The 27,757-nt window shown below is 33.9% G+C and overlaps 1 protein-coding gene across 1 annotated transcript; it reads right to left on the reverse strand.

The window, feature by feature from the left end:
- On the reverse strand, positions 1 to 27,212 carry LOC138323490 (UPF0764 protein C16orf89 homolog). Its single transcript, XM_069268135.1, has 7 exons — positions 26,237 to 27,212; positions 19,330 to 19,491; positions 10,819 to 10,969; positions 6,025 to 6,142; positions 5,575 to 5,734; positions 5,058 to 5,183; positions 1 to 2,263 (listed from the first exon to the last, which is right to left on the reverse strand). The coding sequence occupies exons 1-7, from the start codon at positions 26,439 to 26,441 to the stop codon at positions 2,103 to 2,105; spliced, it is 1,083 nt and encodes a 360-aa protein (XP_069124236.1). The 5' UTR covers positions 26,442 to 27,212; the 3' UTR covers positions 1 to 2,102.
- Positions 27,213 to 27,757: the final 545 nt, after the last annotated feature.

Here is a 27,757-nt window from a genome sequence, read left to right on the forward strand (position 1 = left end):
TTATGTAAAATATTTTATTCTGTTGGGAAATATATTATTCTGATATTTATACTGTCATGAAGTCAGAACTTGTATTTTGCATGCTTTTCCACACATATGCAGCATTTTAAGCTCTGGTTATACATGCTATATTTCATGTAGACTACACACAGCTCGGTTTACAAATGGAATATTCAAACTTAAAATAGTATCAAACAATTGCTATTGTTCTATATTCACCTGTATTATCTATAACATAGCTCTGTATCTGCCAAACAATATCGATGTTCTGGACTAAACACCTGGTTTTGCTGTGTTGATAATAATATGACGTCAGTCCAAGATCGTTATTGAAACATGTTATATAAAGTAAAATCACCAACAGCAACATTGACAAATTCTACCATACTGTGATCCTTTACGGACAATTTGCTGATATCATATCACCAAGTTTTGTTGAATTTTATGGTGCATTTTTGTACAAGTAATTTTTAGTAATAATGCCATATTTTATGTGTTGCTGTCCGATATTTGATTTCTCGGAAGAAAAATCGCTGTAACGACAAACATAACATTGTGTACAAAATGCGTAACTAGCAAAACAATATGCAACTGTATGATAGCTTGTCATTGGGATTTATTTTACTTGTTGTTGAAGTCTTAAGTGCTCAGCTATTAACTTACAGACTTTAAAAGGTTTCTCGTTAATGGGATAAATTCAACATTGAGGAAGCACGGTAACAGGACTAACGAAGAAAGTAGTTCAAAACTTATTAAACAGGTGATTCTTTGGTACTGAAAAGATGATTACTAAATTGGTTCATCGTGTCCGTTGAAGATCATAGCTCTACGCGTTATAAGGACACATTGTCTTCCTCCAAGGATGAACTGAGTTACATGTACATTTAGATAAGAAAAAGTTAGAAAAGAAATATTTACATAACCAAACATAATAATTAATAAAAAATGATTTGGTTATATTTTTGCACCAGGTTGATAGACTTCATACATGCATGCATGTTATACAGACGAAGTGACGTGACATATTTAAGAGTTTTCTGCCTTTGATGGTAGAAGCGTAACGTCAATTGTTTTAGAGAAAACGACGTCGATTTCACTCACAGAATTATGACGTCGCAATTATCGAAACCTTCTCGCAACGAATATATTCAGTTCATGTATTTGCATATTACAGAGCTTTCTGTCCTTGCGGGTAGGTATTGATTGCGACATCATGTGTTTTCGAGCGTAACGTCATATTGTTCATATTGACGTGAGTTTCAATTACAAAATAATGACGTCACAATCATCGATGCCTTCCCACAACGGATATAGCCTTGTAATAAGCAATGCATTGTATTATGTGACATAGCTATGTGATAATGTAGATGATGAGAGGTGTAGATAATTAACGTGGCATAAAGGTAGAGAGAAGTGATAAATAGTGAGGAGTTGTATGTTGACTATTGTTTGCCACATTCAATGCAAGAGAAAAAAGAAATTTGCTATAACGTCGTATACAGGTAAAACATATGCATTGGCTAAATTTAATACTAACTGCGAACAGGGTATTGGGAAGGTAAAACTACCTCTTTAACGAAAACATATATGTATGTTAGCTAACCTATTAACAATACGTGTGTAACAGATTAAGTAATTTTGTCGATTTAAAACAGAGAGAATATGCGTTGATACAGATTACATAGGTTTAAATAGTATGTTTGTCACATTATGTTCGGCTTAAAAATACTTAAAAACTTTTTTATGTTTTCAACTGTTGCGTATTACGCCTTATCCACATAAAGCGTTTTACACCCAAGTTAAACTATTGCAGTTAAGAATTGAAATGCTGAAAGCTGGGCATAAGGATAATCACATGGACGGTAGGAAGGTTTTTGTTTAAACGATGGTGCGGGTTTGCTTTGGAATGGTGTCACATCGTGATGACCTCACATGCTAAGAGCGAAGCAAAATGCATTGAAATCACTGTCTCGCTGATCCCGGAATGTCATCATAACTTCACTTTCTCGATGTAACTTTAGGATATGCATTGTTATCACGAAGTTTTATATCTTTGTTTGCTTAATTCGATCTACAACCCATTCCTTCAGTTGTCGTGCATTTCAGTTGGCCATATCTCTTTCAAAAGCAGCAAATTCCAGCATGTAGCGGATGTATTGACCGAGAGCGGCCACAGCGACAGTGGTTCGGTGGCACAGACACCCGTGATCAAGAAGCCGCTCCTCACGTTTGGTCCTGATGCGAGGCTTTGTTCCGCGGTACTCTAAAAACATACAGATAATTCCATTTTACTCAAATACTGAAATTATCAAAACCTTTTACAACACAATGGAGACAGTCAGCGTTGAAGAGGGTAAAACAAAAATATAGTGGATTTGGTGTTAGATATTGAAACAGAAGAATAGACACATACTAATGCCGGATCAAGTAACTGTAGAAAATCAGTAAGTTAACATTAAAATTTCACAATGTACGTTTCAGGAATATATAAAGGTTGCTTGGGAAAGACAACTCTTGCTAAGTGCATGTAAGAATTCCTGAAATTGAACTTTTTACACTAGTTACAGGAGTGAAAATAGTAAAATATGGGTCTCTTTCAAGTAAACAGGGATATTTCATCACGTGGAAGATTTTGGTCAGTTTGTACGAGGCTTGCGTCTAGCTGACAACCCAAAATCCGACAATCAGGTAGAGATATCCCTCTCTCACTGACAGATACATGGAAGATTCTCTTGATATTAAAAAGACTAAAATGGTAGAGCGGAAACATTCCATATGTTGAGGAAAACTAAACACATCTGAATTTATACCAAACAGTGACACATCGTATTTCCCGACGATATTTATATCATTTCAATTTTCTTTGTCAAGGGCTTTTCCTTAATGTCGACAACAAAAATGGTTCGACATTAATTTTGTTATTGTATACAGCTTTCATTGCTTGGAGTCTCTGTCACGATAAGAGATTTTTATATCAACATGCTAATTTGTAAACATGTCTTGGGATGTCAAAATATCGATGGCACCTCGGATGCTATAAATCCCCGATATGTTTTCCCAATAGTGTATCGGAATACATAAACATAGCTCTTGGTATAAATATCTCTACAACGCATGACTATAGAGTTTATTGTCAATAAAGTTTATTAGCATAAAATCAATACGCCGTAGAACCGGTGTCTTTAAATTATATATCATGGACATTTTCTACATGGAATTTAAAACAATATCGATGGTATGCAAAATGTATTAGTATATTATATATGAACAGTCTTCATGATATGGAATATATCCGCTAACTATGGCCCTCTGGGATAGGGATTTCGTGCATAACGTCACGTCAAACAGTGACAACAAAGGTCTTTTGAGGCAGAGGGATTACACGAGGTGTGGCAGATTGGGCTCTGGAGCTGAAGCCAGTGTGTGGACGGGTGACACTGGCCGGCACACGGCTCTGTCAAACCACACATTGATTTTGATATTAAACGAACTATCTGTTTCCTATTATCCCCATCTTAGTTGTGTTTACTGTGATCAAGAACATTAATTATCGAATTAGACCGTCTCGCGAGGCTATTCGGGCTTGGATGATGAAGTGAGTCTAGGAAAGATAAACTTATAGGTCCTCGGGGTAGAAAAGTACGTCAAATTTCTATCGATTAGTATCATATACTGACATAAATCCAGCCATTTGACTCAGTTACTGTCATGGCTGCCAATTTATGAGGAGAATCCAGAACAGATCATTCTTGTGTTTTGAATTAAAGCCGCTTTGGATATAAAACATTGTAAAGAAACGCCTATTATTCTGCTAATAAAAAGTTTAAGTGGTCGTTTCTAAGAAAATTACAAGTCCTGAAGTACAATCACTGGAACAAATGACGTCGATATTAAAATAATATCTTTTGAGAACATCACATAACGTGGACTTATAGAAGACATTTATTCATAGATCTGACCTGGTAGGTCAGCCCCTAGGGGGTCAGGAAGACAGATCTATGTTGACTGATCACGTTGTGGTGCTTGCCACAATGTCCCCGATTCACATGTCTGGGTTTCGGCTTCCTCTATCAATATTTCTGACGAAATTGACGACAGCGACACCTTGCGGGCCTCGTAGGGACTTCCGGCGCACTGTTGGCTATCTGCTTTACACCAGGAAAGCGGCTGTCTTACCAGAAAATGTTTGAATAATTTGTCTTCTAGAATAGCTACTCTAAGGACATAGACAAGACGTCACCTACCAGAATTTCTAGTGCAGTGGAAAGCCATTGGCAGAAAGATGGAGTAGATTTTTAAATAATATTTTTTATTAGATTTATACCTATATTCTCTATAGCTTAACTAAATAATTAAAAATTAGGTAATATGACTACGGAAAATGAAATTATACTTTTAATAATAATAATAAGAATATACGTTATTTAAACTTGATTACATGTTGAGCTTAGCATCTCGTCTCACACATGGTCAAGATAGGATTTTACTATGCATCTGTGTTAGTTATCTTGCAAAAGCAGCGAATGAGAATTTGTTTTACTCTATTCTTCATTAGAAAGAAGTAGGATACGGGTAGTTAAAACGTCAAAACAATATAACAAAACAAGGAAACCAAATAAATATACAAAAAGTAGACCCCCTTTATAATCATAACACTACGAAACAATCAGTCGAAAAACAAGGACACGCACATAAAGTTTAGATTTAATCGTGTCGGAGTGGTTGAACCAGGTGCACCGGGAGAGTGAGTTTCACCCATTAATGACACATGTCATTATGATCAAGAGACTGCAAATCTATATATATATATATTTGAAATATTTCTAAACGGGAAGAATTCAACGACTTTTCAAGAATATTCCCTCTTAATCCTCTAAGCTGTTATTAATGTCTCTTAGTCGACATTTACGAAACTAATCAAAGAAAGAGCAACCTAGTTGATAATTCACCCTTAGTTAACAGTCTAGCTTTAGAAGAGAACTAAAATGATCACATGAAAAGAAAACAGTCCTTCATGCGCATATCTCGAGTCTATACACGACGAGTATCTAACTTACCGACGTCGGTTTCTCTCACTGGGTTCCCCTTGTAACAACCAGTCTTTTGGTCCTGCCAACTTAGGATTTTTTCTAGCCAATCAGAGGTAAAGAATTGTCGGTATCCCAGCATTCCACACAAGGCCGCTTGAAACAAAATGATAAAGTGCTGTTACATAGTGTGATTTTATTTACACTGTTAAATTTGAGCATGATTAGTACAAAAGGGAGGGATTGGCAACGCCCAATGACAAAGGAATGTACATGTGTTTGACAAATGTTGTGAAAAAGAATTAATTTGTGGCTTGAATATTGTTGCTTATTTTCCTTCATTAAATATCGATAAATATATTAAAAACCAACGAATGCAAACCTTGACACGTAAATAATAACCAAATACATGTAGATTCAGACCGCCAAAATATAACAAAACGTATTTTGTGAAAGATATTCCAACTCGAAACAATCCCATTCACAGTATGAATAAAATTCATAAAATATATACCTTGAAATTCATTAACATGTAATTAATATATACCTTGTTCCATAAAAAGGTCCTGTTTACGTTCGGGGAAGCCCTCCTTAGCGATAATGGTAGCCTCATTCATCATGTTAGCACAGAAATCGTCCTGCATTTTTTCTATGGATTCTTGACCAGCGGCCAAACGCATGATTTCCATTTCAGCACCACAGCCAAACTAAATAAGGCAATGAAATTCGAAATACGTATACATTCGGATGACTATTAAAACAGGTGGTTACTAAGTAAAAATGAACTCACTCAAAGTTCATAAGTCAAAAAACCTATGTTGTTAAAACTTCGGTAAATATTAGCAGATTTTTGCATCTTTGCCAGCCAAAGGTTACGATCCACTGACTCCAGGAAAGACGCAGGTTTTGATGAAAACCCATCGGCAACTGTTTGTTAGAAAAACAATAAAGACATGTAAATGTAAAAGTGTGTTTAATTAGAATGAATTTTAGTTACCTGTCTTCCAATTTGGAGGTAGAATATTTCATGAGACAGGGAGTAGCCATTGTAGAGCGGTGACGTCATGGACTCCCAGCACCTTTTCGAAATGGAGCACGTGTTCTTTGTGCGTTTCCTGTAAGTAAAACAGATGACGTCATTAATAAGGGTTAGGGTTCGTAGTTACATAGTTCTGTAATACCGTGTAGTATATCATTCATCGATATATGGAATCGGCAATGGCGTTGAATTTTTGATAGATTTTTAGGCTATAAAATGCTATAGTTAAAAGACTGTATTATCAACAATACAATTCGTCACACAATCATTTTAATGAGCTTTTCACGTTGTTTCATAACGGCAAAATAACATGAGTTAGTTGAGTTTACCTTAATTACGGCTCTATATCTGTATCGTGCTTATTTGCTTGTTATTGCTTGTTTTAAAGCGCTATCTTACTGAAGTATACATCCGGTGGTACAAAATGGCTACAAGAACAGACTATACCATATCCCTTACATCGGACGAATCAGTCGTCCCATTTCACGTATACTAAAGCTGAAGCAATGGATAACTGTCATTGCTATAAATTGCTATATGTATTTGTCAGAAAAAAAGTGGATAACAACAAACCAAATCCCAAACAAACAAAAACTGGGGGCAAATAATAAACTTAACTGTAGATTTGAGCGCCAAATAATTACCGATTGCGAAATGATATCCTGAAATATTTCTTTTTTGACTTTTGTATATCTGCAAGGATGTCATAATTTTATGACATTTCTAAGTTAGTATAGCGTTGCAGATAACACATTGAATAAATAACTGTACTTTACTTTCCCTATACTTGAAGCTGTTTTAAAGTCAAATACTATAACACGTCATGAATTATCACATTTTTACACTTAGAATTAATGTAAATGCCATTTAATCTGACAAATAATCATTGTAACACGATCATATATATATATCATAAAATAAGAGAATTAGAATAGTTCACTAATAATCTTCGCGTGTAACCAAAGTAAACTGATGAGAAGATATCATATTAATCCGAAAGTGAAAAATTACATAATACGATCCAGTTAAAGGTCACAACTTTGTTGAAATACTAGAAATATCATATAACAAATCATTTATCGGTGGATTATCATGGATCATAATTATGACATATAATTAATCTATCCTTTGTTCATTCTGATAATAACACCGGGGAATAACCATCACTATTGAACAGCCGTTTAACACTCTGTCTGATTAAAGTTTAATATTATAACTTTAGCAGTAATTATTTTTTGCACTGAATTCACTTCTTAATCGTGTTTGTTTGAAATAAGGCAATGTGCCGATCTCACAATACAATTGTGTTTTGAAACTGATCTAACTCGCTAAAATAAGATTTTTCCTTTTTTCTAATTTGTCGTGATAATTTTCTATGAACCTACTTAATGTTTAACACTTAGGCCATTGAGCAGGAATTGATGCTCGAATATTAAAATCAACCTCACCTAGAGCCAGAAACGGGCGTTCCTGATCATACCTATCTTAAACATAAAATATAATATTTTCATATTTCTATGAGTAAATCTTTCTATGTCTGTGGATATAGGTTCTGATTAGGTGAATGTTCAGTAATAAATACATCATGTACATCGCATTACTCCGATTGGCGGCATCAATGTTCTGATTTTAGTAAATACTCACTAACGCACGACATTATTCTGATTGACGGTTTCAGACTCGACTTTCTTGTCACATAGCTTACACGTAATCCTATTGTTGTCGGAGCGACGACTGCCGTGCCATGAGCATCCGAAAGACATATTGACTGGCACGGAATGAATGACCGCGACAGATTACTGAATTATTATCGAGGAATTAAGGGATACCTCCCATGTGCTGTGGGAAATGCAGCAATAACAATACCTATTAGACATGTTAAGACAGGGCTTGGATTGGCATCGGTGCACTAATGATATGACGCCAAGTACCAATAAGATGCTGGTTGATGTAGATTTATATAAAGTTTCACAGCATTCTTTTTAATCTGTTTATACCGATGCTGTCTGTTTAATTATCCCATCTTTGTGTTGACACTAATGCTGATACTCCCCTGGCTGAGATATACTGGAAATTCATAAAAGACGTGTTACGTATACTTTACTTTTTGTCTTAAACCAAACTGTAAAATGAACGTTGTAGGTTTATAATACAGTTATTCAGACTGAATTATCAATTGAGACTTCTCAGAATATACTGTAGCAAATGGGTCGTTTAGGATCCGGGCTCGACTGACGCAAAACTACGGAAAAGGTTTTGATACGATCTATTGGTAAGAGCATTACAACTTTGTTGCAAGTGTAATTGACAGATGAACAAAGGAGTAAGTCATGTCGACTACTTAAAGAGGCGTTAGGGTGGGGCATTGTTTTCTTTAATTAGTTCTCACTTATGAAGGAACTGACATTGACAATTTAATAATAGCTCTGACGGTGTCTTTTGTATAAACTCGAATAAGATCATGAAAAAAAACCCAAATAATTCAGAAAAGTACAGCGAGCAAAAATCTTATTTAAACATGTTTAAGCTTTGTAAGCCAATTTTTGGTCGTTTAATTTGACATCTGCCGTTTTATGGATTTTTCAATGAAGTATATAGGAGGAATTAGAGTTAGACATATTGTTCTATATATGACAAACATTGCAAACTGGGTAATTAGATAAACATTAGATCGAAGACTATTATAATGCGTGCTAATTGATATTAAAATGTATTTGACGATAAATATATATTCCTTATATTATAGATAGGTTTGTTCACTTAAGGAACTACAATACTTCAATGTGCCACAGTTATAGACTAGTCAACACATCGAATCACTGATACTGGCATCATGTCAACCTTTCATGTGCAGTCAATGCATATCAAAGATAAGAGCAGCCTTTCTCTACATTCATGAATGATATTTGGGAAACATATTTTCTCCAACATGTGTGCCCATAAGATAAGACAAACTTCATGTCACGGCTAGATAAAACACGAGTCGAATCAATGTTCGCACCAGTCTTATTACCTTATTCTATATAGACCACTATGTGAAAACGTGACTATTCTTGGAAAAGCTGAAACCATTAATCTACAAATACGATGCCAAACCAATCAGCTTTAAAAAAAACTTTTGCCTAAATGTTAACTTTTTTATGATTTGTTTCTCGCAGCAGTGCACTTTCTTTCTTTGTTTACTTTACTGCAATTCGTTTTCAAACTGTCAATTCGATATTGTTAGCAATGTCATCACCATAATTAACAAAAAATAATAATTTTGAATATTTTAGAAGTATTCTTTAAAAAGTTACCAATACCACCAATGACACTCTGTCCATTATTCTTTAAACGGTTGAGTGACTTCAGTGCATTGTCACTTGTTATAGCAGGACTGTTATGATGCATGAGATATACTGCCTGAGAGTAGCAGTGAATCTGGCTGCTGACATGTACAATCAGAATAAAGTTTGAATAACCCAATTTATTTATTTTTGATACTTTTATTTAAAGCCATGGTGGTCTAGATGTAAGACCGTGAATAGAAGTTGGTTTAAAGTAGCTTAAACATCATAAATTGAATTTTCAACATCAAAATGAGAGTGAAAAATAAATTCTAAGTTTATATCAATTTCAATTACCACAGAACCTTCATTATGTTTTCTTCATAGCCGAGCTGATTCCATACTCTAAAGTGTATGACGTCGTTGTCTGTTCATCATCACTGCCGTTAAAGACTAAGTACAACCGCAACTATCTGTTGAATGCTTCCTTGCTTTTTTCACATTATCAAGAAATTTAAGATATGTGAGACTCAAATCCCAGGAAACATCACGTTAAAGTACATTGAATATGAATACTTCAATTCTATTTTGCCATGATACTGAGACGAGTAAATAAATAGAAACCAATTGTCACATTATAGCTGACGTTGATTGCAATTGATATAAAAAAGAAAATGGGATGCTAGCTGAATTTCATTCTTTTAAAACTGATAACTATCAACATTATTCTTGAACACTTTGATGTTTTGAAAGATAGTTTCATTCTCCATTCCCTTTTTTTTTATTGAAGTCGTATGCTACTAATGCAAAATATTTAAACATTTGTTATCATATCTTTGTATAATTGTGTTGGCAATCATCCAAAGCCCAAAGGAAAAGCTTGTATATATCGATTCGGATTGGTTCTAACATATATGTTATGTTTTGCATAATCTGTTTAACATCGAGATATTAAGTATGATAAAGGAATGATTTTATTTTTTTAATGATTGCCGACCAATGTTATAATTCAAATCCTTATATCAAAACTGTGTAAATCAAGGGAAACATAAAATCATAATGTATAGATATGTATTGAATTCCCGTGTAAAAAAAAAAAGAAAACACACTTGGGCTCCCGAAGAGAAAGCGTCATTGACGACATCCTTAATACAAATTCAAGCAAGGAAATGATTTTCGCTGCATTTAACTAGTAACAAACTTACCCAAGGTATTCTTTTTTGTCGAGGGTCGATTTTCGAGTTAACTTTTTTGAGTTTCGAGTCAATATTTTCGAGTTAACTTTTTTGAGTTTCGAGTCAACAGTTTCGAGTTTCGATTCAACATTTTTGACTTTCGAGTAAATATTTTCGAATTTCGAGTTAACTTTTTCGAGTTTCGAGTAAACAGTTTCGAGTTAACTTTTTCGAGTTTCGAGTTATATTATTCGAAGTCATAGGTTTTTTTTCAGGTGATGAGTTAAATTTTCAGGACTTGACAAACTTACCCCGTGCCGAAGAACTCGGCGATGCAATTATCGGAGTCCTCCTCGTGTAGAGCCTCGCCCGCTTTGTATGGCCACAGTGTCATACTATTGTCAAAACTTTTACTGTTGTAGTCGAGTTCCCAGAACCCCTTCTGGAGCATCAAACCGATCTCTGAAAGTCAAGTACAAATATATGCAATATTATAGAAAATGAGTAAATCGCAAGTGTCAATAACAAAGATACCATTTTAATAGAAAACGCGGATATAATTGAAGTAGATTTGATTTTTTTATCTAGTCAGTTGGTATAGCTTATTTCACATCTGTCAGAGTATGTTTGATGTGTTTTACAAAATTTGTCATAGAGGAAAAAATAACAAAGCTTTTAAAGAAGCGAAAAGTTAGAGTTTGTGTATAAATGTATTTCTTTGGAGACATCATGGATTTAAATACATTTTTGATGATAACTAAATGTGTTCCAGAGAGTTTTTGAAGACACTGTGCGATATTTTCCTTTAGAATAGTTGTAAGTGTTTGCTATTTTCACTTCATAGTGATGGTAGAAAATGTCTCAGTAATATCGAGATATTGTTTATATCGATGTGATAAGCAATATTTTGTGGAAAAGAAATATCGTTCATGAATTTCATTACGATAATACACCTTGTATTGCGAAAAACAATCTATACAATGTATTAGTAACATAACACAGTGTCAAGGTCATACAAACATTTCCTAATGCACCAATAAAGTAATTCGAGCCAATTACATAAAATGCGTTAATAACAAACAATAGAATTTTCAAAAGTAACAGACAATATGTAGATTATGTGAATCATATATCAATTGTGAAAAAGTGCTTATGTGTTACGTGAATAAAACATGTAGTACAGATAACTTCTTAAATGCCAGTTACATAAAATTTGTTTCATTATGTGTAAATTATATAAAATTGGTAATTACAGACAATATTAAAATTACGTAAAAACGTGTCAATCGCATTAACTCTAATGAGTATTGATAATGCAACAACAACATGTTATTTTGTTATCAAACAATTCACAACCGGTTTCATTTGAATGTATAAAGCTTCCACGAGGTCAGCATCCGTAACTTCAAAATTATGGAAACTTCGTCATGTATAACTTAAATAGTAAATGCTCAATTAATGCTTTTCTTACAGTAAACACTATTACGTTTTTTCAAGTATTAACCAGTTTTATTTACATATACTTCAACTGATAACATTCAATTTGTCGAATTAACACAATAAATATTTTCTATAGATGGAGTATCACTCAACAAGCTATTCTGGAAAGCTTTATTATTTTGAAATATCATAACGTACCTTTCCAACTATTTTATTTCCCCGAAATACTTTTTACTTCAAAACCATTCCTGAGAGATTAATAGTAACTTATTTTATAGTACATTTCCTGATATAATGTTAATATTTACTGTTGTCAAACATTTTTGTTTGTTTCGATTATTTCGCAAACTGTTATTAACTTATAAAAACCACTTAGGGCAAAGTATTAAAAAAATAAAAACCGCCAAACAATTATCCCTGTTCAGAAAAAATGTCCCAAAGTAGACATTAATTCATTCGCCCCTGTCAACACATTTAGGCTCTTCTTAATCAGAGACTAGACCAGTCCATTATGAAATTTCAGGGGTGTATGAGTTAAAAACTGAAGACTTAGAGAAAGCAGATACATTTTCAGTTGATATCCAACCTGGGAACCAAGGATACTATACCAAGGACAATAGTTTACACTGTTTCTATAAATGGATAATGAATATTTGATATAGGATCAAAGTGAAATTATTAAATATGACGTTTGTTTGACATTTCATCCGTCTGTTCTTGGCCCCATATTTTTTCCAAGTGCCATACACCTACGTAAATACAATTAACAATTAATTAAAAGTTGGCAATCAAAACAAAAGTTACAACAATATAAGTGATAGAACCTGATGCCTGTGACACTGAAATTCTAGAATACGTTGATAAAACGATACAATGTTAAAATAAATATTTACTTAATATGACCTTTCTAAACGTAAATATTTTGTTCCTAATTTAGTGAGTTTAATTTGGTTGGCATTTTAGATTAACGTGTTAAATGACGTAAGAGATATGCTGAAAAGCTTTCTATCGACAAATATAACGTTGTTGAAGTAAGTTAAGTACTATCGACTTGTTACACCTGCGTCATTTATATTAAAATTGATCATTTATATTCAAAACATAAACAATTTAAAGTTCAATTACATATTTTCGACCATCAAATCATTCTGTTTTGAAATATATTTCATCGTCATGAAACATAACAAATGTCACAGACAATTGACGTTATGGAAGAAATTGAGCAACTCCATATTTACGAAGCTTAAAAATATAACCGCTATCGGCATTCGCTATTATTCTATAGTTAACATAGTCCCATTGTATTGTTGGTCGGTTCTGGTGTCGAGCCACGCAGGAGTCTTAACTACACTCGTAAATCGCTCTCTCCGATACGAGCTACAGTTCGCGAACCGGAAACCAATGTTTGAATATACCGGAACTTGCAGAATACAACATATTTAGATAATGGGTATCCAATACGATTGAACTTCCGCTTAATTTATCGTATCATTCGTTGCCTTGTTATTCCCTTTAACAAAACGCCTTTCGGCCACGACTAATTTGGAGGTTTTCCGATATCGAGCCAGTGATTAGCGAGTTTGCTTCTGTAAACATATTATGTGCCATGTAAATTGAGAGATTTGCGATAGAAGCTGATCGATGGTGTACGAACATATGCAGTATCACCCTCCAAAATGGTGTCCAAATATAGTAAACATCGAGATCCCATTCCCAACTGGTAGTGGTGTGCATTTGTTTGTATTGTAAGAATGATATGTTATTTTATTGAAGCACAAAAAAGCAACAAGCAAACAAAACCTTTCTTATACTCGTACTCGTTTACTCAGCAGTTTAACAAGCCGAAATCCCGAGTACATACGGTCAGACCATAAAGTTGTGATCTACAATTTCATTTCATTTTTACACTGTTAATAGTAATTGTTAATCCGCAACAAAAATGAGTCCATCAAAATATGCATAGGGCATGAACATAAATAATTTTACGTTGCATAAATTTAGTGTTGAAACTAAAGTTTATATGGCATCACCCATATTTGTATGTCCATTTGCATGATTTTCACAGCTGAATTCACCTAATCTTATAGTCTGGAATAGATGTCAAAATCTTCGCAAAGTTATAGTACACATGACTTTAACAAGCCGAAATGTCAAGGTCAACTCAATATGGAATAATCTCATTTGACCAAATTACGTTTTATAACAATAGAAGATTACCTCTATAAGTAAGTATATGGCAGTTAATTGAATCTGGTAGAATTATGAAATAAACACAACCACATCTACCCAAAGCATGTTTATTGATCTGTGTGTGATGTAATGTATTAGCTGACCTTGACTAGGTTGGTTAGGATAAATAAAGTGCAAATTAGAATCAGGCTTCAGTATCAAGTACGAAGAGTATGAAGAAACACGACGGCCCTTCTTGAGGGATTTGTGGATATTTTATTTGCCAAAAAAGGTATCAGCTTAATTGTTTTACTCTAAACTATTTTAAGGTTGGCCCATATTGTCTGTTTTTGCAAATCCTCCAAACCAAAAACACCGTTCTTCATTTACGGAACTCTTTATTGAAACACGAGATGATCGTCTAATTAATGCCTTTCATTATCTTTATATAAAAGGTATATACATACAGAGATATCTCTATTCTGACTTACTGCTACAATATAAAGCTGTCATTATTTTCAAAATATTCTCAAGTATATAACAGTAAACTAATTTATAGGTCAGACCATTGTTGACGATACTGATATCCATTGGTGTAGTATCCTTAGGGATATCAATAATTTAACTTCTGGATTATGTTACTACAAACTGTAGTGAAGGACGTTATTTGATGCCACACATTGTTCCCTGTGCCTTTGCTGTTTCCAAACTTTTATCTGTGTTACAGGTTACACTCCGTGTTGTAGTTTCGAAACTTCATCCTTGTACATTTCTATTTATAGAAGCAATATTCACATGAATATTCCAATTATTGTTTTTCCAGAAATAATTGAATACGTTGTCAATATACAAACGTAAAGGGTATATATTTCACTTATGTCATCAACTACATATTTATGAATTATATTTATCTCCGGAAGTATTAAATGACCATTACATTATGCACTAGCAGAATTTGTTAACCATTTATGACACGGGGTCTGAACATCATTATATTGACTGTTGTTATGTCGGCACTTCATTGAAGTTACACGGAAGCGCTATCCAATACTATTTTCAACTTTCATCAATTAAACACAACATAAATATGATGTCATCTAGTTTCAAGCCTTCTTACAACTCGTTTTTAACTTCGAAATGTATTTTAAACATTATGAATTCTCTAATGAACTGAAAACTAAATGACGCTGTGTTAACTATGTGTTTAATTTTCAAGATTTTTATTTTCAACCCCTGGAGTCATGATATGATTACAGTGTAATACTAGGGCCATGATCATATGTTTCATATGAGAATTAAAAAAAACGATTATAAGATAATCAATACAATATGGTTTATCAAGACGGAACACTATTAATACGTTCCTAACAATTGTTTGTGTAAATAACCTGATATTATCACGCTGAAAATCCAGCTGTGCGACCGAAACTTGTCCCGCTTGATTAATGTAGATATAAGAACTTTATGTTGATGACATTGATAAAAATGTGTTTCATAAGAACTGATGAAAATGCTGATTACACTCAACGGAGTACATTTTCGACTAGAAATTCAAATATAATATAATCTTCTGATCAACAACACATAGTAATCATGATACTTGTGTTTAGTAATTAGATAATTTCTCAGAAAACAAGTGACGAAGAAAGTGAAAGAGATACATTCTGAAACATAGATCTAATTGATTAATTGAAAATGAAAATAAAATGTGATTTTAAATTACATGGGGTTTTTTTCCGATGGAAGCAGTATTCGTAGAAAATGTTTAATATTTAATTCGTAGCATTAGTAACCTTTTTCATACTGACATGATCGGAAGTGGGTGATCATTCGAAAAAAGGTTGATCCTAAAGAAGCAGACTACATTTACGTTTTAAATTAAAACAACAGTTTGGTATTACCTAGACAATTCGAAGTAGATTGCTATGTCCCTGTGGGAGATATACTGACATTCAATTTACACAATACATTTGACCGCTGTCCAGATATATGGGGAAGAGTACAGAATGGGGAAGAGTACAGAAAAAAAAATACGATTGTCGGTACGACGAAGAGTGCTTAAACCTAGGAGAAAGCGTTGGGCCAATGATTAATCTCCCCTCAATTTCTCGACAATTTCAGTAGAAATTAAATACAGTATTGTGGTTTTTATTTGTAAACGGTTGAACTTCGCCATTGAATAACACAAAAATGTTCGTGTGTACATTTTGTAGTTGAAGTTGAAAAAAAATTATTTCGGTTAAACAATGGATAATACAAAATTAATTATTTTTATCCCTCGGTAACCACGAAAAATTGACAGATTATGCACAACGAAAATGTAATCTAATTGGTGTATTTCCCGCGAAACTAAATATCTGCAAAACAAAATGAAAAGAATTACAAGCAAGGTAGCAAGTGCGGTTAATACGTATTAGATATTAACAGTGTGCAAACAATGCTCGATGCGAATTGGTATCAAAGTGTAAATCACAAAATTATCTCCCCTCTAAATCTTATTTTTAGTTTTTTTTTTAATATACAAGAGTTTGGGTTATAGGATTAAAATCGTTTGCGAAATAGAAATCCCCATATCTAAGCATTCAGGCCAATGCTGAAAAAATTGCCATCACCTGCTATTTACATGCATGCCAAACGGAGAGAAATGTTTTCGTGTAAAAACAGGAAAACTATCCTTCAGTACAAATCGGGATTTTTATGTTTCCGCTGAATGCAATTCAGTTATTTTTAAACGGTCATTACGCCGATCAGGTTTTCAGCAAGGTATTTCTGACACCACTACTAAGTAGAAAACCCATTATTCAAGCAGCACCTATCAACGTGCTTAAACAAATTTGAACTTGTAAATGGTGCGGAGAGGTAACGATCCAATGGCAATTGTATAAATTGTTCAAACAATCACGTTGTTAGTCAACGTTCATGCTACAACAACTACATGTAACAACTGTTTTGTGTAATCAATTTCGGTTCCTGTTGAATCAAAATGATTATTGAATATGATTTTATCAGGCGTGTATTTGCAGTTTATCACCCCCAAACAAACAAGTGTCAATGTCAGTGTAATTCTATAAATTTTTACAGTAATTCAGACCATTTACACAAAGAAGCGTTGATGCTTAACAATAATTCAATCTTTTGTGTGACGAGCATTTACGTTGGCTAAAACATCGGTTATCATATCGTGTTATTAACCCGACGCTTGCAACGTCGACGTTGCTAATTTAAAGGCATAGCTGTATCACAGATTCACTGGATTAACTTGAATAGATTTTATGTTTAGGAGTTAAAACTATATATCTCCATAACCTATCATCAGTACAAACAGTTGTTCAATGCTGTGACGTAACCACATTTTGCGTGCTACGTCACTGTTCTTGTAAATGTTATTTTGATTAAATAAACATAATTGTTTCTTTAAAGTATTAACTGTATTGTTTTTAAATAAGTTATCATTTCAAATAAAATTATGTTCAAGTTCAACCTTAATTAACTATAATTATCATTTGCAGATATACACAATGTGACTTTCTACTACAATATGGCGTTACCAATGTTCCACTATGAATGGTTTCAGTATATGGCATTTACAGACGATAGCGAGATGGATAGGTCAGCATCATTGTTTATCAAATAAAAGGACAAAAGCAACGGTCAGTGATATCGTGTCCTGGGAGTATATTTTTATAAATAATTAACCTGCTCGGTTTTATTATGCTACAATAGACAACAGTGGCGGTCGTTATGTGTAACATTAATTACGCCAAGTGCGACGGTCTCTAACATTTATTGGTGTAATTTATTACACTGAGTGGTATGGTATCCAGGTTTTATCGGTGTCACAGGTTACACCCAGTGTTCCGTCTCCCTGATCACTTATTCGAATGTTAACATTTTTTTTCAGACAGAGTACAGTGATAGTATCTCTCTTTACATAAATCATCAAGCTACCAAAAATAATTCAATGCGATTTCCTTTTATGATACGCAAAAAACTGGAAAGTATATTTCAGTGTTATCTACTATGACATATTAACATTCAACTTTCCATGATATCAATAATCATTGCAATTGTTTATTAGCACAAAGTCGATACCGCTATGAATTGAACTCTAAATACATATTTTGTTGGCTGAGTGCTTTATCTTGGACAATTTCCACGTGGTTTGATGATTATTTCATACGCCAAAACCGTGAAACAAGAAAACTGATTTTCTTTTGATGCATTTTACTGTCAAAATGTTACTGATACAATTGGTATAAGTGTCACTTGAACAATTTATTTTCTACAGAAGTTGTTTTTCTTTAAACGTCTGTATTTGATTGCCGTATACATATTTTAGAACGCACGAAAATATATTTTTTCCAAAATACAGCAAAAAGACTTAAAAATGAAAAAGGCAAGGAAACTGTACAAGTTGCTCCGAGTGGTAGTGACATTGCAGTTAAATGTCAGTTTGTCCATAGATAAAGCGAAGTAGTATGGTAGTAACGAATATTTTGTCATGGATGTTAGTAAGGTGCGAGGGTAGCGGTCAAGGGCATTGTTTGTAATGGATTAGTTTGCCATTGATATGACCTAAATAAACGTATTATGGAAATAGCGTTCGGATGGTTATATTGAAGCGTTTAAGTGGCACTGATATGGAGAAATTTGTAACGGATATGAGGTAAATAAAATTAATTTTAAAATAATTATTGGATTACTGTAGAAATCGTATAGTATTAGTGTGTAGATACACTGGCCACCAGACCATAAGTTGTAACTTTCTCAGCTGAGTTCTATACTAGATTATCTCCCCGTGGTCAAAATGTTTGTGATGATTTCAATAAATAGAGATAGGATGAAGTGGTGTACCGCAACAAAAACTATATTGGTATTTGCATATTGAGTTATCTGCCCTTATGACTAGGTAGTTATTGTTACGTCAGTATCTGTGAGCGAAACGTCATCTTTTTCAGTAAAAGTGACGTAAAAAATACTGACGTCACAATTAATACATACCCGCAATGGAGATAACTCGCAGAAATTGTGTCATGGTTTGGAAGCAAAAATTGCACTTATATATATAGTAGCTTGGCACGAATAAGTTTGATATTAGTTAGATATAGGTTAAATTTTACCGCACAAATAGTGTGGTATTAGTTTGACGATCGAAGGAGTAGTTTGTCATATATGATCGAGTGTTTTGGTGGTCTTCAGCTAAATGAACTTACTGTAGAAGTAGTGCGGTGTCAATGAAGCGATGTAAGGAATAGCTTTGTCGCTGATACTGCCCGCTGACTGTTGTAATCGTTCTATCTCCAGCAGAGTATGGCTATCCACTTGCCATTCTCCTGGGGAACGGCCAATCATGTCCAATAGCACCTTGAATTGACCTGTAAAATAAAAGTTTTATATACATGAATAATATTTTTTGATAATGGTTGCATGTTATGTACATTTCAGATAATTTCCGAAGAAAACGTATGGCCAGACTCCAGGTAATCTTCTTTTGAAGTTCAGTGGATATTGAAAAAAAGAGGACCATGACAAATGCTCACTATAGGTCTAGAAATCGCAATGTAGAAATGGGATCGTGCAGTAAAATTTCAGATACCTTCAACAATTCGACCAGGTAAAAAAGAGGGGGTCAGTAGGATGTGAGAGACATTTGCTACTTGACATACGCAGCCAAGAGATGGAGGGCTGGTCTACGGTGTCAGACATCTCCACCACCCTGGCCACCGTTTACTGCTTACAATAAATGTAATAGAGAATGTCCTTTATTTGTCTGCTTTAATCCATATTTATTGTATGTCGTTTCTCTCTAGCGATGGGAATCGCTGTAATATATAGGATTAGTTGTCCGACATTATTCTTTATGACCAAATGCTTACAAAATCCGATAAGTCAAATTCTTGTATTACATTTATCAAGTATGAATGTTGTGACGGAATATCATTCTTAAAAAAACAATGAAATAAAGCATGTAATTAATTCTAGATCATCCCTCACTCGAGGGAAATAAACTTGATTTCTGGCTTAAGGCTATCATTTTCAATTAAACTTTTACGTTGTAAATTCCTGTGGTATCCCCGAGATCATGATCAAGGCGACGGTTCTGATTTGTAGATGGCTACAAGCAATGTATAATGCTATGGCTCCATCCAGTACTCTTCATGGCAGCTGTTGTGCTCCCAGAGCTGTCAACGTAGTCATCACGTTCCCGACCGGGTGTTCCAGAAGTGCAAGGAACTGAAGACTGGTGGATATGGCCAGGTGTCATAATTAATTGATATCATACAAATTACACAAAGAAAATTCCACAAAGTCGGAAATCTTGTATGTACATATTGTTCGAACGTTTTATAATGTGGGTGTGTTGCTATGCATAATATGCTTGACAATGTGCAGAGAAGAAAAACTTTTCCAATGGTTGATCGTCAGTTATCCAACGTGCCCTATCTGCAATACTGATGTTATTAACTTTTAAATTAAATCTTATTAATTTCAATAGATATCCTATTTCCTATATTATCAGAAAATGACATTTTTTCGACTCAAACTCAAGCATGTTTTTATACTTATCCTCTACTACCAGGGAAAAGAACGCTAAAAGAACAGAAACTCCATTTGCTTATATAATATTTTTTTTTATTTTAATGATTCGTTGCAAGTAATATCTTTTTAACTAAACTATATCCGTATATAACGGAAATGTTGGCCTTTCTGCATTAACGTCCGTAATGGAATTGGCATTGCAATTTAACTAAATTTTGGGTGATAGTGCTATAACGATCGATGATAGACAAACGCAAGTTTATTAAAGAAAGTTCTTAAAATGTCAACTTATCATTAATAGTTTCGACGCTTTCTAAGACAATTATTGCCAACACACATATAAAAGCGTACAATCTGAATATACCAGCGCTTGTGTGTGATTGTAAGCTGCGAAGATACACAGATTCAATTTTTTATTTCAATAGATGAGCCATTTAGAAGAATAAAACGCATGGTGTAATAGATTTTTAGAATTTAAAAAATTATAACTACTTTAATCTATATACCGGTATATCTATTTAAATTCGGCAATAAAGACTGCATAGATGAGTTGGCAATACGAATTAAACATAGAATAGATTCGTCATATTGGATTGTATATAATTAGTCTTTCAAAATTACGATGACTATGCGACAAAAGCGTTCGACATTTTATCATTTGTCCTCCACCTCTTGGTCACACAAGTTTTATGCAGTTTATACGTACTGGCCTAAAGTCTGATGTTCTTCCTCTGCGTACTCCGGTTTTTCTCCATATTAAAACCCTGGTAAGTTTTTGCAAAGCTCAATGGGTAAACATTTGTAACTGTCAATATATACTTTGTTAAATTAATACACAGTTAGAATAATTGTTTAAGATGGATTTGATGTAGACCTGTATGGTGGATGATCCAATAAATCATAAAACGGCTACTCCTCTGAAACTCCTGTTCTATATATCTAAATTTGTTTATTGTTTATTCGATTCCAAGTTTAGGTTCCACGTCGAAGATTTGTATATGTCTTATATAATGAATAAGGCTTTTTTGGGTTTTTTTGACAGGGTAGTTAAGAAGATATAATTATATATATCGATATATGTCATAATCTTTCAATGAAATAATAATGAAAACAAAATCAATGTACACACGTTTATTCTTGGTTCCTAAGATATCCAGGATATGGGAATATCATCGTCTATTCAAACATTATAATTTTCATTTCAAACTTTTCTATTACGTCTAAAGAATAGCTGCACTGTCCAACATTTTTTCTGCATTTTTTTCTCTTGCGAGATGTGTTAATTTCCAATCTAATAACATTCAGTATTCAAAACCCCTTATCATTCACCATTAATGCTGTTCAGACACGAGGGAAAAATGCATTTGTATGTATTCCTGGAAACGATTTATCTCACACTACATAAAATCTATACAACAAAGAGGTTATCAGATGGTATAACATGTAAACAGTTATCTACTATCTGTTCGGGAGAGCCGAGACAGGAATAGCAGGTGCTGTTAATGAAGTTAAAAAATTGGACTTGAAAGAGAAGAGTGATATTAATGAGAATGATTTCCAGCAATAACCAACCCCAACGGATTTCATTGATTTCAAATTTAATGATCAATAGCTTGTGCAGTTTAACGCTCTTTGGTTTTAATATTCTTTATGAAGTGGACATGTGGGAACAATTAGTTTTGCGTCAGCTTTTAAAAGCAAAATGTTTTAGTTGATCATAATGAGCGGTCGCACCATGGCTGTTGTACAATTGTAAAACCAGTGTCACGATCTTAGCCCAGTTGTTTTTTTAATTTCGCAGATTGGCTTAAGAAAAACATGTTGTTGTTTTTTATTTTTCAAGAGGCGACACATATATCAATCATCTTTTTGTCATGTCGATAAATATGTTGATACAAATTTTCTTTGAAACTTAATATGGTTTTATTTTGTTCTTTTTCAGTAATATAGATATTGACATATGTCACGGAGTTGATTTCATTCTTAACAATCCAACACACCGTCCTATCCCAAGTAGTTTTATTTGTCATTAAGGAGACTTGCATAAATGAGATGACACGTTAAGAGATATGTTATCAGTCGATATGGTATATGACTATCCTTATTTATTAGAATAAAAACGTTCAGTGGACATTTTAGAAAGCGATATATTAATTTAGCATTGTGATGAAATTGCGATGTGGTTTGCCGTTACATAAAATATCAATATTTCCCCAGCTATTATCATCTACATATAATATTTGTGTGATTGCTAAAGTTATTACAAGGAATTGTTCGTCATTTTAGGTGTCGTATTCTTAAATTACGGCAATAGTGATGAAAACCATTTGACCGCAATTACTTTTAGACCTTCACCTTATAAATACCACTTAGACAACATGAACGTTAACCATTTCGAAAACGGGTTTCGATGTACCTTACAATATTTAAAAATCAATAACAAGAATAATACCCACTGAAGAAAAAAAACAATAAAATAATGCATTCATATTGCAATAGTTCAAAAGCTAGATACAACTAATTCTTGACATCAATGCTATGTAAATAAACAACAGACTTATTCACAGATGTATTCACTGATAATGAATATACCAGAACCGATACGTTCACATAAATATGAATATCTTCCTTAACTTACAATAGACCAAGGAGGGGAGAATGAATATTTTCCTTCGCTTAAAATGGACGAAATAGGAGAGAATGAATAGTTTTCTAAACACAGAATGTACCAAAGAGGGGAGACTGAATATTTTTCTAAACTTAGAATGGACCAAAGTGTGGACCAAAATGGAGAGAATGAATATTTTTCTAAACATAGAATTGTCCAAAATGGGGAGAATGAACGTTTTTCTAAACTTAGAATGGACCAAAGTGGGGAGAATGAATATTTTTCTAAACTTAGAAAGGACCAAAGTGTGCGAATGAATATTTTTCTAAACTTAGAATGGACCAAAGTGTGGACCAAAATGGAGAGAATGAATATTTTTCTAAACATAGAATTGTCCAAAATGGGGAGAATGAACGTTTTTCTAAACTTAGAATGGACCAAAGTGGGGAGAATGAATATTTTTCTAAACTTAGAAAGGACCAAAGTGTGCGAATGAATATTTTTCTAAACATATAATGGACCAAAGTGGGGAGAATGAATATTTTTATTTTTCTTAACAAAGTGGGGAGAATGAATATTTTTATTTTTCTTAACATAGAATGGACCAAAGTGGGGAGAACGAATATTTTTCTAAACATAGAATGGACAAAAAAGGGGACATATATTTATTATCAGTCACCAAAAACTAACAAATCCTTAGATGACCTTTAAAAGGTCACCAGAAGCAAACTACGAAATAAAAATAAGTGATCCCTATGAAATATGCATTTCCTATCTGATGAAGTGACACATGTATGAATGTCTGTCAGTGTGGACCTTTCCCTATCTAGGCTAGTATGCAAAATGACCCGACAAGGGAATGGCAGGACGGACTCCTCACGCTATCGTATCGTAGGACAATCCTAGTTCTATGGCACACTATCGCCACCATATATATATGTTGTACCAAGATAAGTGCTTTGGCAGGGTCATCCAAGTCCATTGGATACTTTCCATAGACGGGGCGGGGGATGAACTATTTTATCAAGATCTCATCTTACTCACGAGATTGTGGGTCTCTGAAGAACCGATATTAAAGAGAGTCTTACAAAATGAACTTTAGCTATCTGTGAAATTTCGCCTTATTTGCCAACAGTGTAATGAAAACCAGCTTGGATATATGTTGTTTTAGGCAGTTGGTTGTAGGCGAAGTCTCAAAGAGCATATACAGGCGACAGAATAGATTCCTTTTATGGACATTTTGTCACTAATGTCGGTATAGGAATAGAACATTTTATCGTTAAAATGCAAATCCGTGTCTAGACTTTACAAGAGAGGCTGAAGTCGTGCAGCTCGAGCATTGCTGATTCCATTATTTTGTATATAAGTATACGGTACTGTTTTTCAACGAGAGCCATCCCTCATTGTTTTACGTTAAATCTAATTGAACGACATTTTAATCAATTGTCAATTTGATTACATTTTTTCATTAATACCGACTTACAATAAGTTAAATAGTTAAGTGTTATGATAAAGAGTTAAGTGTTGTAAATGCCATCAAACAAATTGTATCATATCTAGCGAAGTCAATATCTTTAAAGTGTATAAATGCACAATCTGACTTATTTAGCGAAGAATTATACTATCAATGTAACGCCTGCCTTCTCACAGCTTTGGATAGGACAAACATTAAGTTTATATTTCACATGATTTCACTCTTTATTTCCATTTAATATCAACGTAAAATATAATTAACTTTAACGAATAGGCCAAATTATACCATCAATAGATAATCTTTTGTTATCTTGATATACGAATATATAGTATAGAATACTACAAAACAACTGATTTTTGCGTGCGATTTAATTTCGGGTTTTTCGCGGATGGTTAAAAACCGCGAAAAATTAATCGCCACGGTAATGCTCTGAGCAAATGTACAGTAGAAGCATACCACTCAAAATAGGGCGAAAGCGTGGAAATGTGGCAACAACATTATGTTATATATGGTATATAGTACTGTTAATAATCCAATTTTAGCGTGATTTACTTTTAACCAAACGAAAATATCTGTCTATTAAAATGTAACTTGTTGTACGTTTTACTGTTTGCATCATAAGAAAGTTGTTTAATATGTAGGATTAATGTTATCTGTGACGTATATCCATACTCACGAATCAAGAAGAGCTTTTAATATGTATCAACAGTTTGAGACTTACTGTATTTACATTACTTATAGGTTTTATTTTACGTCAACATCACAGTTAAGGTGAATAGTCGGGCAAAGAAAACCAGTCTAAATGCGTTCATTGGCCTTCCAAAAGTTCTCACATATTAATACGACGGTCAAGTTCTGCTTTGTTTCCCAGTTCTGACCAATAAAGTAAAGAAAAGTTGAAAGCATTGAAAGCGAGGCTGCGTGGAAATGTAACCACGGACATAGTGAGCCGGGAGGACGTTTTAGAATTTCCATACTTTAAATTAATTTCTTCGTACGCAGACAGATTTTGACGAGAGATTTTATTTTTCCATTTCATAAGAAATTATACTGGATACATTCACACCATTTTTACCGACTTTAGCCATCCTCACCCGACTGTTCACTTTAAATGAATACACATGGTCAAACAAAGAAGACAAGTTGTGTTCTTCAATTTCATTTTACATTTTTACGACGATATTAATACAATTACATGTATATCTAAACGATTGAAGTGCATAAAATATGTGTTGATGCATAATGTTTATAAAACATCATACATGTTTGCGCATGCCTTTAAGTGATTTTCAAAGCTAATTTTTCTAAACTAATGCTTTTCAATACTGAAGTCAAAATTGTCGCCCAGCTATGGCACATATAATTTTAAACTACAGTACAAGTATATGATACCTGAAAACAACTTTAAAGCATAAAAAAGCAAATGTTTAATACTGCTTGAAGTTAATCTTAGACATATACAACATTATCATTACTATAAAATCATTTTAATGCTCACCTTCAAGAATTCTCGTCCCAATCACAGTGTCCAAGTTGACATTTCGATGTTCCTTGTTGAAAAAACTCAAAGCAGAACTAATAGAAGATAAAGTTCTAGATAGTAGAATTTGTGTATCATTAATTGCAGACGACCTGGAAGCATGGGTAAAGGAAGCCAAACTGTGAATAAGGCAGTACGCGAATAACGGGAGGGAAACCTTCATGATCTTAATTCGGGAACGAAATAACAATGACAACCTCAAACGAACACAGTTCACGGATCAAAACATTACACACAGATCTATATGTCTTATTCTGTAAAGTCTCACTTCGTTGTCCAGGTTCCATTTTATGTATTGCCAAAGAACGCGTAGGTGCCCTATCGCAGTCGTCAGACCTTCTTCCCAATTGGACGTTCGGTGAAGCTACGTCAGACTCTGCGTTCGGATCAGTAGATCTGACCTCTGACCTCCATACGTTATACAGGTGTCTTCTCATTGAAGGTTAATGACAGATCGATGTCGATGTGATGGTCACACCCACCGCATTAGCTGATGACTGGCTGTCAACACCTTTGGAGTACTGGTCTAGCTCTGGCGTGACTCTCTTGTAACGTTTTAACCTTACTATCGGTAACAATAGGTAGGCACTTCTACGGATTGATCCCAACATATATTCTGCACACTGGTCTCTTTCATCCCACTTGAGCTGGCATCATTGTTCGCCTGCCGTCAGGTACTTACAGTAAAAAGCATTTGATAACTTTGGGCGTGGTAATATAGCTGTTCACTTGTTTGCATACGCATCGTATGTTGGCGGTCACAATGCTCGGAAATGGTTGTAATTGTCAAATGATATGTTCGAATTATTGGCTTCCACCGAAACACAATCTCCTCTGGGATTTACATCTAAACTACTGCTGGTACAGTTGTAGGCTGATATGCCCATCAGATCAATGCTTAGTTAACTTTGAGCGTATATATATGTAACGATAAACCACCCATAGCAAATCACTGCCGCATCTCACTAGGTACACCGTCTGTTTGTACAACTCTGCATTCAATAGATTTACCAACCATAACCAATTTAGTAATTACTTTTACAAAGCAATGCTGTAATATGTTATGTCAGTCATGTCATTCATTCATATATAAGCCGGTGGTTGTCAGTGTGCGAGGAGAGATTCAGTCGTACGTGGTCAAGGCTTGGTCAGGCCAGTGACTGATACGGATAACCTGTGCATTTTATTAATTAAACATGATCCACCGGATATCGAGTGACTTCGTTCATGTAATATTTTGACGTTCATTAATATATAGACCAAGCAATGGGAGTTATAATAGTAATTTAAGGATGGTTACAACATCAAGGTAGTGGTTATTTAAGGCACCTGTACATTTTATTAATTAGTAGGCTTATACAATGATAATGTAAATAAACTGAAATATACAAAAATATTGTCATATTGTTGAATCATTCGGTATCATATCATGAGTAAGCATAATAGTTAATAGTAATATTACGCCAATTTCCGTACGAA

This window comes from Argopecten irradians, chromosome 5 (assembly GCF_041381155.1).
Source record: "Argopecten irradians isolate NY chromosome 5, Ai_NY, whole genome shotgun sequence".
Classification (NCBI taxonomy): Eukaryota; Metazoa; Mollusca; class Bivalvia; order Pectinida; family Pectinidae; genus Argopecten; species Argopecten irradians.

What these genes read in the sequence shown, in the direction of transcription:
- LOC138323490 (XM_069268135.1), bottom strand. Translation starts at nt 26,441, where the DNA reads ATGAAGGTTTCCCTCCCGTTATTCGCGTACTGCCTTATTCACAGTTTG. An exon ending in GACACCGCACTACTTCTACA is followed by an intron (nt 10,970 to 19,329) that starts GTAAGTTCATTT and finishes CTTGACTTTCAG; the next exon opens with AGATCGGTTTGATGCTCCAG. An exon ending in AGTGAGAGAAACCGACGTCG is followed by an intron (nt 2,264 to 5,057) that starts GTAAGTTAGATA and finishes GTATGTTTTTAG; the next exon opens with AGTACCGCGGAACAAAGCCT.